We start from the raw sequence: 16492 nt of genomic DNA on the forward strand, positions 1-16492 counted from the left end.
TCCTTAAATTTAGTGTTATCTTGTTTTATTCTGAGTATTGTTTAGACATATCATTTGCCAGTCAGACAGAGAAAGAAAGTTAATAGCTGTGAAAGTTGTTCATTATTATTTTTTAGGTAAACGCCATATTTATGAGCCTGACTTGTCCTAACGTCAGAGTAGTGCTCGTTGGGGTCGAAAAAAGCACCCAGGCAAGTACACAATATTTCAATTTAAAGATAACGATGGTTCACTAACATGTACTAATAATGTGTTTAATTTTGCAGATTGATGAGAATAAATACGTTTTTGGTAATGAAAAGCTAATGAATGACATGACCTCTCTAAACATGTTCAGAGAGTACGCCTCGAGTAAAAAGGAAGACTACGGACATCCGGACATTGTTTTATTGCTTACAGGGTAAACAGTCCACAAAACCTTAAATAATTTGCTTTACAAAATTAGATTTCCAGTTTGCTGCTTCATAAACTACGTTTTGAGTGTGCGGCGAGTGTTGCTAAGTATATGGGTTCATGCCTATGCAGTTCCATATAACTGTAAGAGATGCATACTTTTACGATCACGTTCGCAATCATCAACGTGACTGGAAGCCGAATTAGGGATGAATTTCTCACACACGTTGAGAAAAGATGTTGTTAAAGTTTGCAGAATAAACTTGCAGCGGCTCCTCATAATTTTTAGGTGTTTAACTATGGTAATGACTGTAAATGTCTGATGCTGAAGTTGCTGAACAGAATAATTTTACGCTTCATTTATGAAAAATTCAGAAAAGAAGCTGTAGGATAGATGAACCATAGGTCAGATAAACATGAGCAAATATCTTTCTTTTTTTGCAAAAACAATGAATCGCAGCCTAAAGCACCAATATATTGTACTTTTGAAGAAATTAAAGGCCAAATACATTATCTATGTGCAGCACGACAGCACATATTCCAGAAAGTACTTACTTACTTACTGGAACACCTGTCGTGTACCCCCTTCAAACTTTGTGGCGTCCCGTTTACCAGCCTTGTGTGACCAAAGCACGGCCTATCGGAAACGTTGCTAATGCACCGTATTCGTAAGTTGTCAGTGCGAACTCTGGCTTTGCGACACAAATTAGGACGTACCCATGATTGTCACGATAATGGGCACGCACACACGAGGAAGTATTTTTGAAGCTTCTTTAGTGAAACTATTCGGCGGGCCAAGAAAGTGAGGCATCGTAAAAATCACGAGGCCTAGAAAATTTCAATTTTTAAATAAGCATGTCAACATTCTCAGCCTTTTATGGTGGCATAAATTCATTCGATATGGCATGAAAATGTAGCCACATACTTCGCCACATGTACATGGGGTGCACGCTTTGCAAGACTGAAAACGCATGAATATAGCCCATCAGGAGTTTCTCAAGTGTAATGGCTGCTGCTTCAATCCATTGCACAGCTTTCCCTTCACATTCTGCGCCCCTTGTCATATCCATCATGCCCATAACCCCATCATGCCCAGCAACGGGCACCTTTCTAATGGGGACATGAAACATTTGCTAGACTGCCAAGAGTTTGTTGAAAATCGACTTTTAATGAATGCGCAATCCTAGAGCAGCCGCGTGGGCAACCACTTGCTAATAGCCACCAATCGCTTGATTTAGTAAGCCTAACCTTAATAAAGTGAAAGTATCCCAAGTTTGATATAATTGCCTTGTTCTCCTCTTCGTTTGCAGTAATGCACAGACTCTATACACAGACTCTAGCGACTCTAGTAGTCTTACGCATGGCGTCAGTTAACTGAACGAGCACTGCAGTTGAAACAAATGAATGTTTTCTCAAAACGAAATAATCAGTTATGATAATATCTTATATTTGAAAGAGACCCACTTAGGAAGATAGTCCGAAAGCCTGCACAGCACCTTAGCGCTCTGTGTTCTTGAGGAGTTTTATTATTGCCGTGGTGCCTAACGGAGATAAAGAATCTGCTCAGCAACCAATAGCGTTTTTAGCAGAGTATTCAAACTCTTCGAAGGTACCAAATAGCTATTTTTCAAATAATAATCAAATTCTTGTTTTAGCTGCGATTGTTCGAGAGATTCAACTGTTTTATCTGCGGTGCTCATTTTCTGAGGCAGCACCGAAAGAACGCAAACCAGAACAGAACACACAAAAGGACAGCGTCTCGTACGCCTCATGTCCCGCCATTTTGGTCGTAAAGCAACCTGCTTATGCCAGGTATAATTTCATCGCATACTTACTCCTAACGAGTTGAAATAAATGCAGCAATTGATGGCGGGCTTTTGAAAGTCTACACCCGCTGGCATCTAGCAGCATTCTCCTTGTCTTCTTCGTCACAGTCATTATTTCGGAAGGTAGATTCAAGAGCCGCAATTCAATAAAATCGTGATACAATTATTTATTTCTAGGCGTGACGTTTACGAGAGTACCAATCAAGGGCCGAACAAAAAAATTGCAGGTGGGTATAACATTGTCTCTGCGTCAGCTGTGCTCGGACTTGATGTGTAACAAATTTTGATGCAATTGGCATTCTTTGCCTGCTTCTGGCGTTTTGAGCCTTTCTTTCTTTCTTTCTTTCCTTCTATCCATCTCGCCTGTTCCGTCGACACAGTGTCCCAAGTTGTCCACCAGTTTGAACCACTAGTCATCTGCTCGCGGTCAGGTTGTCGTCCTAGTCGTTCCATCGACGTCATTACGGCTTCGTTTTTCACTCTTGTTACCTCGACGTCGTGAGGCGTTAAATACCAAACGAGTGGCCTAAGTTGTCTACTAGCTCGGACTACTCTATATTTGATCTTGGTGTGACACCGTCGCGGCCGTTGTATCGCTGTCCTTTCAGCTTTGTCATCCGACTCTTGTTATGCCATCGGCGTCAAGTCATAGTCGTAACACAATCGTCAGACATTCGTTGACATAATATTGTCGTGATGCTATCGTAGTCGTTCTACTGCCACCAAGGCAGCATCTTCATTGGACCCTCGTCATGCCGTCATCGTGACGCCATCCTCGCCGTAGAGTCCGACAGAGTAGTCGCGGCGCCATTATCGTCACACGCTCGTTGTGATCCCATTCTACTCATATCATTGTCATCTCATCGCCGTCATTGCGTCTTTGGCATAAAGTCATTATCAATGCGTCGTCGTCAAAGAATATTCGCCACGCATTTGTTGCCGCAGTGATGTCGTGATCGCGTCATTTTCATTATATCGTCGTCGCTCTCATCAGCCCGCTCTCATCACGCCGTCGCTCTGCTTGTATTTTTACTATAGGTCATCACTTTAGAAACGTGAAACTGTTGTCGTCATACTGCCTTTCTCAATCGATCGACGTCATCCAGTCTGTGTCATTTTAGCGTTTGAATGGGTCGTCATTGAATCGTGGTTGACTATTGCGCCGTTCTCATGTACCGTCGTAATTGCGTCGACATGAGGAAGTCGCTGCCATGCGTCCGTTGTCATATCGTCGTCATGCCGTAAAGGAAGCTGTGTTCATCATACAGTTGTCAGGAATTCATTTGCATAATAACACGTTTTAGCTTCGCTATACTGACTAGCGAGGAGTTCAAAATGTGTAAATGCCGCAAGTGTACAGTCTTTACCTTTCCTTACGAAGAACATATTTGGAGCTAATATTCATATTTAGCCGACTGATTTTGCACCTAACGCATTCTTGTTATTATACAAAATGCGGAAAGCGTGGGCCAGTTATTTTCCCTGAGGAAACGTTATCCTTAAGCTTAGTCTATTAAAACATTATCCTTAGTTTTATATTTTTGTTTGTGTGGAAGAAATTTTCAGAGATAGTTATTCAAATTTTGTTAAATAAAATGGTGCATCAGCTTTTTATCATTACGATTCTCGCAATGTGGGAAGCAATAGACAACTTAATTCACTTCCGCGAACATATAAAATATATAAGGAAAATAGAAGCTTTGACACTAATGATGAGTGCATTTTTCTGTAAGAGACTTGATTTTTCTTAATTACGCAAATACGCATTATGATCTCAATCAGGTTGCAATATATACTCTTGTTTCCTAAATGACTTCCCGGAGCGGCCAATGCACAGGACAATTTGTTAACTGGTCAAGGGTATGCGGAAGCTGGAGTATGGATCAAAGCTTTGTAGATGTCAGGAATGAGCCGTACGAAGGCCCAAGAAGTTATCATGGTGGTGGTATAGTGCTACGAGTGTGGCAGCTCTGTTGTTATCTTTAGTCTTCAGTTCATTCAACTATATAACGATTTTGCAGGCTTATTGCTGTTTTATACAGATGACACCGTGTTGTGAAATGTTCAAACAGTTCATAATTGCACCTTATTTGACCTCTAAGAAGTATCTGCAGCTGAAGGGCTTCCATTTGAGTACGCTGCTCAAGGTAGCAGCGTACTCAGTCGAAGCCAGAATAACATTGTGCAGCTGTAATCAGATTGCCTCAGATGTCACTGTCAGCCACATCTGATGTCACTGAAAACGGTATTTACCACGAAGATATTTGCTGTTTGGTTAAGCTGTAAAGCCATTACCCTTAAAGAGATTGTAATTTGTATTTGGTTTACGTTTCCAATTATGACAATATTTTCCAACTACACGGCTGGCACCGACATCAATGTCACACTACTGCCGATGCGGAACGTGGACGTCTACTTCTATGCCGGCTAAAAATAAGCACTCGGATCTGCACCCCCAGCAAAAAATTATACCGAATTTCCTGTCGTTAAAAGAGGCGACGTCGGTCAAGTTGCCTTCTCTGAGAGAGCCTTGGGGACAGCGCCCATGTGTTTTCTATATATTTTGCGCTGTTCCTATGCCTTCCAACATATGCATGCATTCGGGGAATTTTATATTCATTGGTTTCCGATAACTTCAAAACACCTTGCCTGAATGTAAGCGTCCTGGAGTAAATTTGAAATGTTTATGATGAAAGCCTCCTCTCACTCTCGGTGGTTCATCTTCGTCATCATCAGGCTATATTTATGTCCACTGCAGGACGAAAGCCTCTCCCTGCGATCTCCAATTACCCCTGTCTGGCGCTAGCTGATTCCAACTTGCGCCTACGAATTTTCTAACTTCATCACTCCACCTAATTTTCTGCCGTCCTCGACTGCGCTTCACTTCTCTTGGTATTCATTCTGTAACTCTAATGGTCCAACGGTTATCCATCCTACGCATTACATGGCATGCCCAGCTCTACTTTTTCCGCTTAACGTCAACTAGAATATCGGTTATCCATGTTTGTTTTCTGATCCACACCGCTCTCTTCGTGTCTCTTAACGTTAGGCCTAACATTTTTCGTTCCATCGCTCTTTGTGCGGTCCTTAACTTGTTCTCGAGCTCCTTTGTAAGCTCCAAGTTTCTGCCCCATATGTTAGCACCGGTAGAATGCAATGATTGTACACTTTTCTTTTCAACGACAGTGGTAAGCTCCCAGTCAGGATTTGGTATGCACTCCAACCCAATTTTATTCTTCTGTGAATTTCTTTTTCGTGATCAGGGTCCCCTGTGAGTAATTGACCTAGATAAACGTACTCCTTTACATACTACTAGAGGCTGACTGGCGATCTTGAATTCTTGTTCCCTTGCCAGGCTATTGACCATTAACTTTGTCTTCTGCATATTCATCTTGAACCTCAATCTTACACTTTCTCGGTTAAGGTCCTCAATCATTTGTTGTAATTCGTCCCCATTGTTGCTGAATAGGACAATGTCATCTGCCAACCAAAGGTTGCTGAGAAATTCGAGTTGATTCTCGCTCCTAAGCCTTCCCAGTCTAAGGGCTTGAATACTTCTTCTAAGCATGCAGTGAATAGCATTGGAGAGATTGTGTCTCCTTGCCTTACCCCTTTCTTGATAGGTAACTTTCTACTTTTCTTGCGAAGAACTAAGGTTGCTTTGCAATTCTTTTATATATTTGCCTGCAGGAATTGCGTATGAAGGTGGCGTTTGTACCGAAAGCTGTGTAGCTCTAGCCGAAGACGTTCCTGGGTCATTCAGTGGCGTTATCGACGCAGCACACGAACTTGGGCATAGGTGAGAAATACCTGCATTTCTATGCTTACATTCACGGCCATCGAAATTATCTGTATTGGGTATCTGGTGCACACTATCAAGCTGAAATAATTCTGTCTTTTTACCGTTAAGCAGTTATGTGTGGTTAAATGCACTGAGTTCATTGAAAGAAACTGTGACTGACAGTTTCGTTACAGATTACGTCAAGGGGGTAAACTCATTATGAAGGTGTCGTTGACAGCTGGCTAAACAACGTCCATGGACGTTTTGAACCACATGTGGTTCACAAGGCGCTTGACAAAAGCGATCTGCGTTACGCCTACAGTAGATCTCTCATAGCACCACCAGCGATATTAAACCCATGGAGGTGCAGCTCATTTGCATTACAGGCATGGTGGTGATTAGGCGGCTTTTGCCATGTATTTGCCAACCCAGCTACCGTCTTGAGATTAATACATGGCAGTGGCCACAGTTAGTCGTATACTTTGAGGACAAGACACATTTAGGATCGGTCCTGTTGAATACCTTCATAATGGCACCCAGGTTATATATCTTATGGAACACACGGAAATATCAGAGTGCAGTATGCAACGCAGTTTTCGCCACGAACCTCGCTTTGTTTATTTACTGGCAAAGATTTATCTCATTCCGTTATGCCCAGAAGACGCCTGAACCACATAAGCAGCTTACAGTATAATGCATTCACTGTTGTGTGGAAAACATCCCTGTTATAACGCCAACCCGTCATTCCGCATTGGTATTCGAAGTGATAAATATATACTGAATGCCTTATTATGAATTTCACAAGAATGAATTCTGAAGCAGCATGTTCTCCTGGAAAAGCAAAATAGGAGTTTGGCGCATTCATTGAAATAAATAAAATATACCATTTAAATAACGTCAGCGTGACACTCAATAATTAAGTTCACCGTCTATTGGTACTCCATATATTTAATAATTCATAATCTCTAGATTCATAATTGCATTATTGCAAATACGCAGTCAACACCAGAACAATTACTAAACTTATTAGGTGTGCATTGTCATTTCTCAATTTCTTCACTAGCCTGGGCGCTTCACATGATGGAAGCGAACCAAACAAGCATATAAGCGGTCATCCTGGTTCGCTGAACTGTCCTGCTTCCAGCGGGCATTTAATGACGTACGTCGATGGTGGATCCCTTCGCTACAGATTCTCCGAATGTAACCAGAAGGAAATCCGTCACGTCCTCCGGTAAGTCGTAGGCTCAAAACTATCCACACAACCGCTTTCATACGCTCGTCTAGGATAGCCACACTGGTTAGGTGGAATCTACCAGGAACTTTATGATTAAATAAGAAGATCAGCTAGAAACTTCTGTACAGATGTGAATCCGAAGTCATCTCCTTCCTGTCGCCAGTGCGGCATATTACAGCACTTAGCGCTTCATGTAGGCCATAAAAGTGAACTTTCAAAAAGCTTCCGTTGGCGGTAAGGTTTCCATAGGGCTTTTAACTTAGCCTGCACAAACCTAAGCCTTTACATTCGCATTTTCTTAGTACAGACTGTAATTTTTGCGCATCTGCATCTCAAAACAAGCATATGTAGAGGAGGGTGCTAAAGTATTTCCAGTTTAAACTAAGCATCGAAGCAACACCCTTTTCTTTATTCCCGTGGTCCAGAGCCCGAGGGAAAAAATGCTGGGATATTAACGCTGAAAAGATCTACGCCGTAGAAGACGTTTATCCAGGGGCTGTACTCAAACCGACGGAGTATTGCAAGAGATTTTATAGGAGCAACAAAGTCTACAGCTCAGCGGTAAGACTACATTAAGTATATCCTAATTTGACGCATCGCTCTCCTAAATGTCTTGAGAGCGTTTGCTTTTCATGAAGCTACCTTCTGTAACCGACCAAAACATTAGTATTATAATTACGTTGAATCTACCAAACATTCCTGAACATTATTATGCTATGCCTTATGCATTTTATTAATATAGTAAAAACTGATGGAGCTGGCTTCTGTCAATGATCTTAACCAGTGCTTTTCCCGTTTTGTAAAGTGATAGAGAAGTGCTTGTTCAATGAAGAAGAGAGCATTTTTCGTCATATGACCATGACATGACCATGCTGCGTAGGAAAGCCATGCAAAGAGAAAAATACCTGATAACTATTTGTTCAAGATCAATAGAAATACGACGCGCAGTCGGACCACGGAGGCTTCGTACGACAAAAATATGAGGACAATAGAATTAGAGTTGACTAGACCACTTTCTTGATTTTGAAACGCCTTCACGCGACGGGAAATTTTAACACCTGGGGCAGAATGGGTGGCAGTGTTCCGAAATTTTTTGTACGAGTTGTTATTTTATTCAATTTCAAATGGCCAGGCCACATTTTGACCATACTTATAGGGTTATAGTTTTAAGTGAATGCGTCCAAATTTATGCAGCTGATAAAACTACTTCCCTTACTACGTATAGCTCTACTAATTGCCTATCGCAATTCGATGCTTCCTCTATCGGGTGAAACTGCGTCTTTTTTTTTTCTTCACGTGGATATGGCAATGGCGAAGTTGGCCAGGACGAGGTGTCCTAATGACAAAAAATCTCATCGTTATGTGTCATCAATGACGACATCGGTCGCCGTTGATGTAACATAATTGACGGGCACACGTATGGGATGGATGGACGGACCAGAGCAAGGCAAACCAACTTTTGAGCACTTTATTGCTGTCGCAGTAAAAAAAAACAAAAAACAGGCTACGTTTCGTAAAGAAAATACTGGAGTACAAAAGACACTCTGATTTCCACATTTGTGGCGCCGATCGAAAGCAAATAGCATGACTAATATTTCCAACCATGCTAAGGTGCGCGCTAGCCATTCTTGATAGTATCTAATGGCCCGAACATTCTGAGACCTACAGCGAGTGTATGTATTTAGAGTCATACGCTTGGGGATGTGAAGGCGAGAACATAAATAAATGGAAACACAGAAAGCCAGCCTTAGCAGTTACGAACATAGGGGTGACCTGTCGAGAAAGAAATCTTATTTCCCTAAAACATATGTGCTGCGAATACTATCAAATTTATATGGTAAGAGCTGGTACTCCAACTGTGCGCTTATATGGTGATTCACCAGACTTGGCAAAAATCCTTCTTTATCGAAAAGTGCATTTCATGTCATTGCGCCCGATAATTCACAGAGTTACCATACAGTAGTGCATGTGAAAGATGCAGAAATAGGATGAAAAATGCAAAAATCAAAATACCGGTACAAGCAGGTAAAACCGCAGGTGTGTGAAGGTATCCCCGACTATCGGTAAGGTGCAAGACAAGCATTATTTCAGCAGAGACGAATAACTGCTACGTATTATCTCTATGCCACACTTCTTAGCGGAGCCTGGCCTAAATTATCCTAATTATTACCCTACGTATTCTCCCAATATCAAACGTTTTGGCGCAACCTGGCCTAAATTATCACCGCGCATGTGTGGACTATTTTCGAGTGGTGAAACTAAAACTCCAGAAGGTGTGTTACGCCTCACTTGCCAATAGGTAACGGTATTTTATTTTTATTATAAGGTGATTGACACCAGTGTAATCCATGTAAAAACTCAAAGGAAACTTTACGCTAGGCTGTGTCGAAGGTCTCCAGCATAGTGACTGCAATTTTCGATCCGTCGCTCAACGCATGCCTTACTATGTAATACCTGCGCACCAAATGTATTTAGATTTGGAGTTCATGTGAGTTATTATGGTACTTTATATTCTTTTCTTTTCTCTTTGTACTGCATTGTACATTTAGATGGTTTTGTTTTTCGTAAAGTGTACTTGTACTTGGTGGCATCATGTATTCCTTATCAGTTACCTCTTCTGGATCGACTTCTTCTGTATAGGACTTTCGTCTTAAGAGCACTTGCAAAATGAAGTGCTGTGCCTTGCTGCGAAGTGGAAAATACGCGTGTAATCTCCACCCAATGCTTGACTACATGCCTTGCAGTTACAAAAAGGTAAGAAAATTGTACCATGTGCATTTAGATGAAACATATGTTTGGAAAGGATCAAATATCTTGGAGATAAGTAGATAACGAGCATGCTACAAATAATATACGTGAACATGTGTGAACGCATGTGAACAGCAGGCGGAATAAATTCACCAGTTTATCAATTATGTAAAGCATTTTCAAGCTGAACCGGAACCGCTGAGCAAAACAATAAGTCCGTTATGTGCCGGTTAGGGCGGACTCTCCGAATAATTGTAACCAGAAAAATAATCCAGATCCCACGGAGTGTTCAAATTAATGTTATGCGAACTCCTTTACAAGCAACTGACACCGTTCTGCACAGCATCTACGTCATGCAATTTTATGTATTTATGTAGATGTTGCGCACCAGCGTCACAAACACACACACACACACGCACACACAAAGTACTCGACCAACATTGTATGACCGGGGACCTTCAATACTTTCCTTCTAGTCAGGAAGCTTACTCGAAAACTTTATGTAAGGGCAGAAGGGGCCACAAGAGGCCCTGGAACATGTAGAATGGCATCCATTTGCCGCCCAATGTTCGTTAGACAGCACGATCGCACCAATCTGTCACGAACAATGGCGTGCCTCCCCCATTTATTTGATCGCGTTGGAAAACGGGACACGTAGCGGTAGCATTAGGGAAAATAATTTAGCGCGCGTTAAATGTGTATGTCTAACACAACAGGTGCGTGAGTGCGTTCGTGTATGTGTGATTGTGTGTGTCTTGTCCGTTTCCCTTGTGCCGACGAGTGTAGCATTTTTAATCTGTCTCGGAACGCTAACCCGTGTCGGCGCATTCCAGCCGCATCATCCTCGTGTAGACGCAAGCGTCTACTTAATTTTGATGTAGCGCCGATGTTGCTGCCGCTACACCCTCTTCTTGCGCTCGCGTGTGCACTCCTAACTTTTTTAACAAGAATTCTTGCTAACTAGCTCCACATTTTTGTCCCTGTAAGCTTACGCCGTGATTCGCGTTTATTATAGCTGTCACGTTGGAGGACAAAGCCAAGTACCCCGCACGCTGAGCTACCTTTGCACAAGTGGGAGAAGCCCGTTAAGTCCGCGCGCTTGTTCTGATCATGAAAGGCATGGCTTACATTCTTGTTTTCTGTTGCACGAACTAATTTTGTATATTTGATTATTGATGATGTTTATTGTCCTAAAATCGGGCATTTATTAACCGCCGTTCGGAAGGGCTTCGGAAGCCGAGACCGCGCGCTTATGAGCAGAACGATGTAGCTACGGAGGTATCACGGCTGCCAAAGTTTCTTGTAGTAAACCAGATCAATCTGACTTTTAGAAAAATAAAAATGTCCACTTCAATGAATTAAAATTCCTTGGTAGGAAACTCTGTCGCAGTATGAATAAATAATCTAAGACCTCCTTGGTTAGTAATTATGATCTGTGCTTCTCACGCATCCCACTGCAACACAGTTTGTTTGTTAAAGGAATGGGTGGAACGGCTGCCACCGCAAATCACTTATGACGCGGTGGCTACAATAGCTATCGTGTTAGTAGGCGATACTTCGTCACTAGACGAGGCTGTTTTTTTCCGGCTTAGACAAGCAAAGCTGGCAGCCCTTAAAAAGCCCTCGGAATGGCGCCCCATTAGGGCCCCATTGCAGTGACACATCTATCACTCGTCTCTCGTCTGCACGAAAAACGTCTTCGGCATTAAAATGTTTCTCACACATGCGAACGTGTTTCCTGTCAAAAAGTGAAGCTGAAAGTTTCTCGCCACGAAATCGCTCGCTTCGTCAATTGTGCCGTAGGTCCGCGTCGACAAAAAAAATATTCTCGTTCATCGGCGCCCATGGTTGCGGAGTTACGCGCAGGCACACAACTAAGATGCGTTCTCGCTATTCCCAAGCATCGTTGTATTGGAATACTTACTGAAACGCTAAAATGTGCAAACATCGACAAACACCTTTTACGCTTAAATACAAGGGCATGCAACGTTTGATCGCTCCGTATCCGGTTTCCTTGCTTGGAGCAGGCCCCAGTGTACGCTCTGGAGCCTAATGAATCCGCTGTTACAAATGCAGACCAATCTGGAAGCGACACAACGCATTTATAAGAAGTCAGCAAATACATTAAGGACAGTAAAGGGTGAATTACATGAGCTTAATAATTGAATTAAGTAAATGATAAAAATAATTGAAATGAAAAAAACAACTGGCCGCAAATGGAGCACGACCCCATGTCTTCGCAGTACGCGTGCGATGCTCTTACGAATCGAGCTACCGCGGAGCCGTTTTCAAATGCCCTTACTAGGGTATTTCATGTCATTTTTTTTCTACTAGAACTCAACATGGTGCTCGCCAGCGCCACCATTCACGGCCTTGAAGGCGGATGTGGAGCATCCTGGGAACACTCGCTGTGGAACACTTACAGGTTTATTTCCAGTAAATAAAATATAAATTCCCCAGAACGTGGATGGGAAAACGGGGCCGCGGTAGCTGAATTGGTAAGAGCATCGCACGCGTAATGCGAAGACGTGGGTTCGCCCTCTACCAGCAGCCAGTTGTTTTTTCATCCACTTTCATTTCCATTATTTAATAATTTCTTTCATTCAGGTAATAAGTACATGTAATTTCCCGTATACTGTCCTTGATGTCTTTGTTTGTCGGCTTCTTATAATATGACTTATAAAGATTGGGCCCTCGGTTACTTTAATTCTCGTTAAAAACGCCACTGTGTAGTTTAAAAAAATGTTCGCGTTTCAATTTCTGAGCACTGCACAGAAATGGAGCAGCAAATTGCAGGTTGTGGCACGGCCGCACTCGAACGTAGCATCGTGCAGCAGATTCAGCGCTTGAGCACGGTCGTGGTTGTACCGACCAGTGTTCAGGCGTCGCTAACAGGCAAGCAACTATTGTGATCTAGTCGGCGCACGGAGACAACTCCTATGGAGTGTCCGCCTGGAGTCGGCTACGATGAATTGCTCTCCGCATTTGCGCAGTGTTGTTTCAACTGCGCATTCTTCGTGAACGTATCTCGATACTGTTATGCAAGAGTTTCATGATCTGAAGAAAAGTATAGAACGGCCCTGGGATGACTGCGATGTCATGACGACTGATTTTTCGTACTCTGGCGAAGAAACGTTACGACTTCTTCTGTAACAACTTCGGCCAGTCGCGGTAGCAGCGCGGTCTAACGCAGTGTCTCAATTTAAGTGCTAGAAGAGAGAGAGGAAATGATTATAGAGAGAAGGGGTAAATCGGAAGGACAGAAGTAGGTCCATTATTATAAGCAACTTGTTCAAAAGTTAACCATTCGAAAGATAGTGGAATAATTGACTGTCAATCAGGCGCTTTATTCCAAACATTGTTTCCTTCTGGAGAGATAATTTAGGTAAGGTTAGGCCGGACTTAGTGCGTATGCCATAATTTTGATGTTGTGGCCTCAAATGGTTGGGTACATGTTGAACCAGTGGTACACAAACTCGTGCTTAGATATGAAAATACCTAAACTAACCAATAGGAAGCAATTAGCAACGTCTCAAAAAGTGGCAGTGTTCTGCACTGAAATAAAACAGATTATTTTCAAGCTTTCTCGCTTTGCGGAGGAAACGGCGAGCTCTTGTCACGTGATCATGCCGAGAATGTTATGCAAATGAGAGCAGCGGCATTTCCAGGGGTCAAGTGAAATATTGCTTTACAAAAAAGTTGTTGGCTTGCACGATGATGGGTTTCAAGTCGCATTGCTTCAACGACAGTTACTGAAGTTTCAATGAAAGATTGTTTTTTTTTGTTTCTGGGTGATTTGACAGCTGTAATTCAATGCCAAAATTTCTCGTTCTCTTTATTATAATAAGTTGCCTAAAATGAATATTGTGCGCGGTTTCTACAGATCGTTATAAACTGTGTGTTTGTGTTTGAAAGGCATACATGTTTCAAGGAGCAATGCTAAATATAGAATAACGAATATAATCTCAAATATAGGGAACACATTGGCTTGCACGAGTGCACTATGTTGGGTGGTTCGATTATGAGACGAGTCTCCCTGATTGAACATGCATAGAAAGTAATACAAGAAAGCCTAAGAATGAGAACACGTTTTACGTGTAATCATCGTGCTGACTCTATAACAATATTGCACCTCCACAGCAAACCGGATAAGATGACATCATTTCGCTGTATTGTTATGGAGTTGAGGACAACCTGGCCATTTGGATGGCCTTGTATTGGTTTGAAGAATACGCACAGGCAAGAAGAAACTACCTAATTACTCTCACCGCTTATTCTTTCCTTCTCTGTGTCCTTGCGCTAGTACATTTGTTTATAATTTTTTGTCGTACAAAATGCATGCCAATTTTTAATAAAACAACAACAGAAGATTTTAAAAAGTTGTTGACGCCAACCGCGGACTTTATTTTCAGAAATGTTTCCAGGGTGTTTGTACAAGTGAAAAAGACCTGCTGAAGTACCGCTCTAAGAAGAAATCAAGTATGTAAGCGACGAGTTCATCGTTTACTGAAAAGTGCACAAAAATTGAGTAATAAATATTACTTAAATAATTCAATAAGTGCCTCCATTTTGTTAGCAGTATGTCATTAGTACTTACGCCCCCTGTGCGTCACATGACCTGCACAACTGCATTGGTTGCTCTGAAACGTTTATTGCGATAGCATTTATTGGACACTCCAGGGGCATTGCTGCCGTCGTCGTCGGCGTCATCGTGACGTTCCGTATAAAGTCCAAGGGCGATAAGATAACACAGTCGCCCCGCCGTATGCCCTGTGTGCGAGCGAAAGCGTGCTAAGGTGGGCTGCCGGTTATGGCTCAATCTGGCAAGGGAGGAAAGCATGTAGGAATTGCGCCGTCTTCCAACGCGTGCCAAGGCACCGGGGTGAGGGGAGGGAGGGTGGGTGGAGTTCTACTGCGGCAGCGGCTGCTGATGGCGCGCGCCACTGCGCGCGGCCATCCGGGTCGTATCTTCAAAGTGATCGGCTATGAGTACAGGGTCTAGGTGCACCAAGCGCTTGCGTTGTTCAAGAAACAGCACGAAGGTTAATTAGCTCGCTGCTGCGGCCGTGCTTCCTCACTCCAGCGTTTTTTCAGCGAGTTCCCGCGATCATCGAGAGAAGTGTTTTCATGTTTTCCCATGCGCGCGTGACGCCAGGCTTGGTAATTTAGCTATCCTTACTTCGTATAGCTGTAATTTGCTATAGCAATCGATGCTTCACCTTGCGGGCAAAACTGCGACATTTTGGTAGACGGTGGGACGGATCGGTCCCTCTATTCAGGGCGAATTCACTGCGTCTTTGTGGTGCCATATGTGAATTGCGATCATGGTTTGCTGCAGGGCTATGTTTCTGAAATTTTTGCAGAATATGTCTTTCTTTGATTTCCTTTTCACCAAAACAAAGCACAAAGCGGAAGACTTGCAGCGATTCTTTATGTTCAATACATTTCCGTTACGTTTACTTGTTTCCTGAGGCTTTCCGCAGTCCGCTTTCGTACAACAATAAACAAAGACAATTCATAGGAGCATTTCCCTGCAGTAGAATAAAGACACAGCAAGAGCCATATCCCCCTTTGACCCATCTTTGTTTCTTTAAACTAATTGAACACGCATTAATGTCACAGCACTATGATGTTAATATTTTGGAGAGGTTATGCATCGCGAACATTTTATTCCCTAATTCATACCATATTCCTCTCTGAATATTCCGGGCTCGGAAATTTAGCTTCACAGCCTAGTCTCATGGTGCTTGCTTTCAATGAAGATTTTATTCTTAAAGTTTCCGCGCCAGATGTCTTTAATGTGTCAAAAGTGCAGTGAAACAGTGGTATATCTTATTGCATTTCCAAATATTGACAGATTGAGCAGGCGCAAACTCATCAAGACGCAGAAAATAGTCAGGTGGCAGCGTGGGCTATGGAGATTTGTAATTTTAGGTAAATATATAGCTCGACGAAGACAGTGCCGTGGCTAGCAACAGGGACGTAATGACGAGGAGCCGCAAATGGTACTTTAAAAGTTACCCAACGTCTCACAACAGAAAAATAATTCACTCAGATACGGGTTCAATACAAGAAATGGAGATTGACTGAACACCGTCCGCGATCAAACATTTTGAATGCACGCCCACAAAGCGGGCCGAGTTAACCAGTTGGGAAATCCTCCTCATCGATTGTCTCCAAAACAACGGTAACAAAGGACGCTCATCAAAATCCACGCTCAAGTTAAATATACATGGTGATAGGGGGTTGCTGAACAACAATAATAAAACGTAATTATACTTTTCTAGAACTGTGCTCTCTCTCATGTTTCTACGGTATATACGATTGTCTAATGCGCTGTGGTTGACATTTCATCTATAAGTGCGACCCTCAATGGCACTGTTTATACTGTTGCTCGAGGAACCACTACAAAACTACCTAATCATCAATTACATAAGACGTGAGTCAATCTTGAACCATTCATTATTGGAGCACACACAGCCTTGTCCAGGTAAAGATCAGACTTTTCTT

At 42.5% G+C, this 16492-nt stretch overlaps 1 protein-coding gene across 1 annotated transcript in view; it reads left to right on the plus strand.

The window, feature by feature from the left end:
- LOC119465297 (A disintegrin and metalloproteinase with thrombospondin motifs 13-like) overlaps positions 1–14489 on the plus strand; it is a 31520-nt gene extending 17031 nt beyond the window's left edge. The window contains exons 6-12 of the mRNA XM_037726091.2: positions 117–400; positions 2397–2446; positions 5910–6018; positions 7064–7231; positions 7660–7795; positions 9875–9988; positions 14395–14489. Coding sequence (XP_037582019.1) covers positions 249–400; positions 2397–2446; positions 5910–6018; positions 7064–7231; positions 7660–7795; positions 9875–9988; positions 14395–14469 — 804 coding nt within the window. The 5' untranslated portion in view covers positions 117–248 and the 3' untranslated portion in view covers positions 14470–14489. The remainder of the gene's footprint in view (positions 1–116; positions 401–2396; positions 2447–5909; positions 6019–7063; positions 7232–7659; positions 7796–9874; positions 9989–14394) is intronic.
- Positions 14490–16492: the final 2003 nt, after the last annotated feature.

Source organism: Dermacentor silvarum, chromosome 9, assembly GCF_013339745.2.
Source record: "Dermacentor silvarum isolate Dsil-2018 chromosome 9, BIME_Dsil_1.4, whole genome shotgun sequence".
NCBI classification, from domain to species: Eukaryota; Metazoa; Arthropoda; class Arachnida; order Ixodida; family Ixodidae; genus Dermacentor; species Dermacentor silvarum.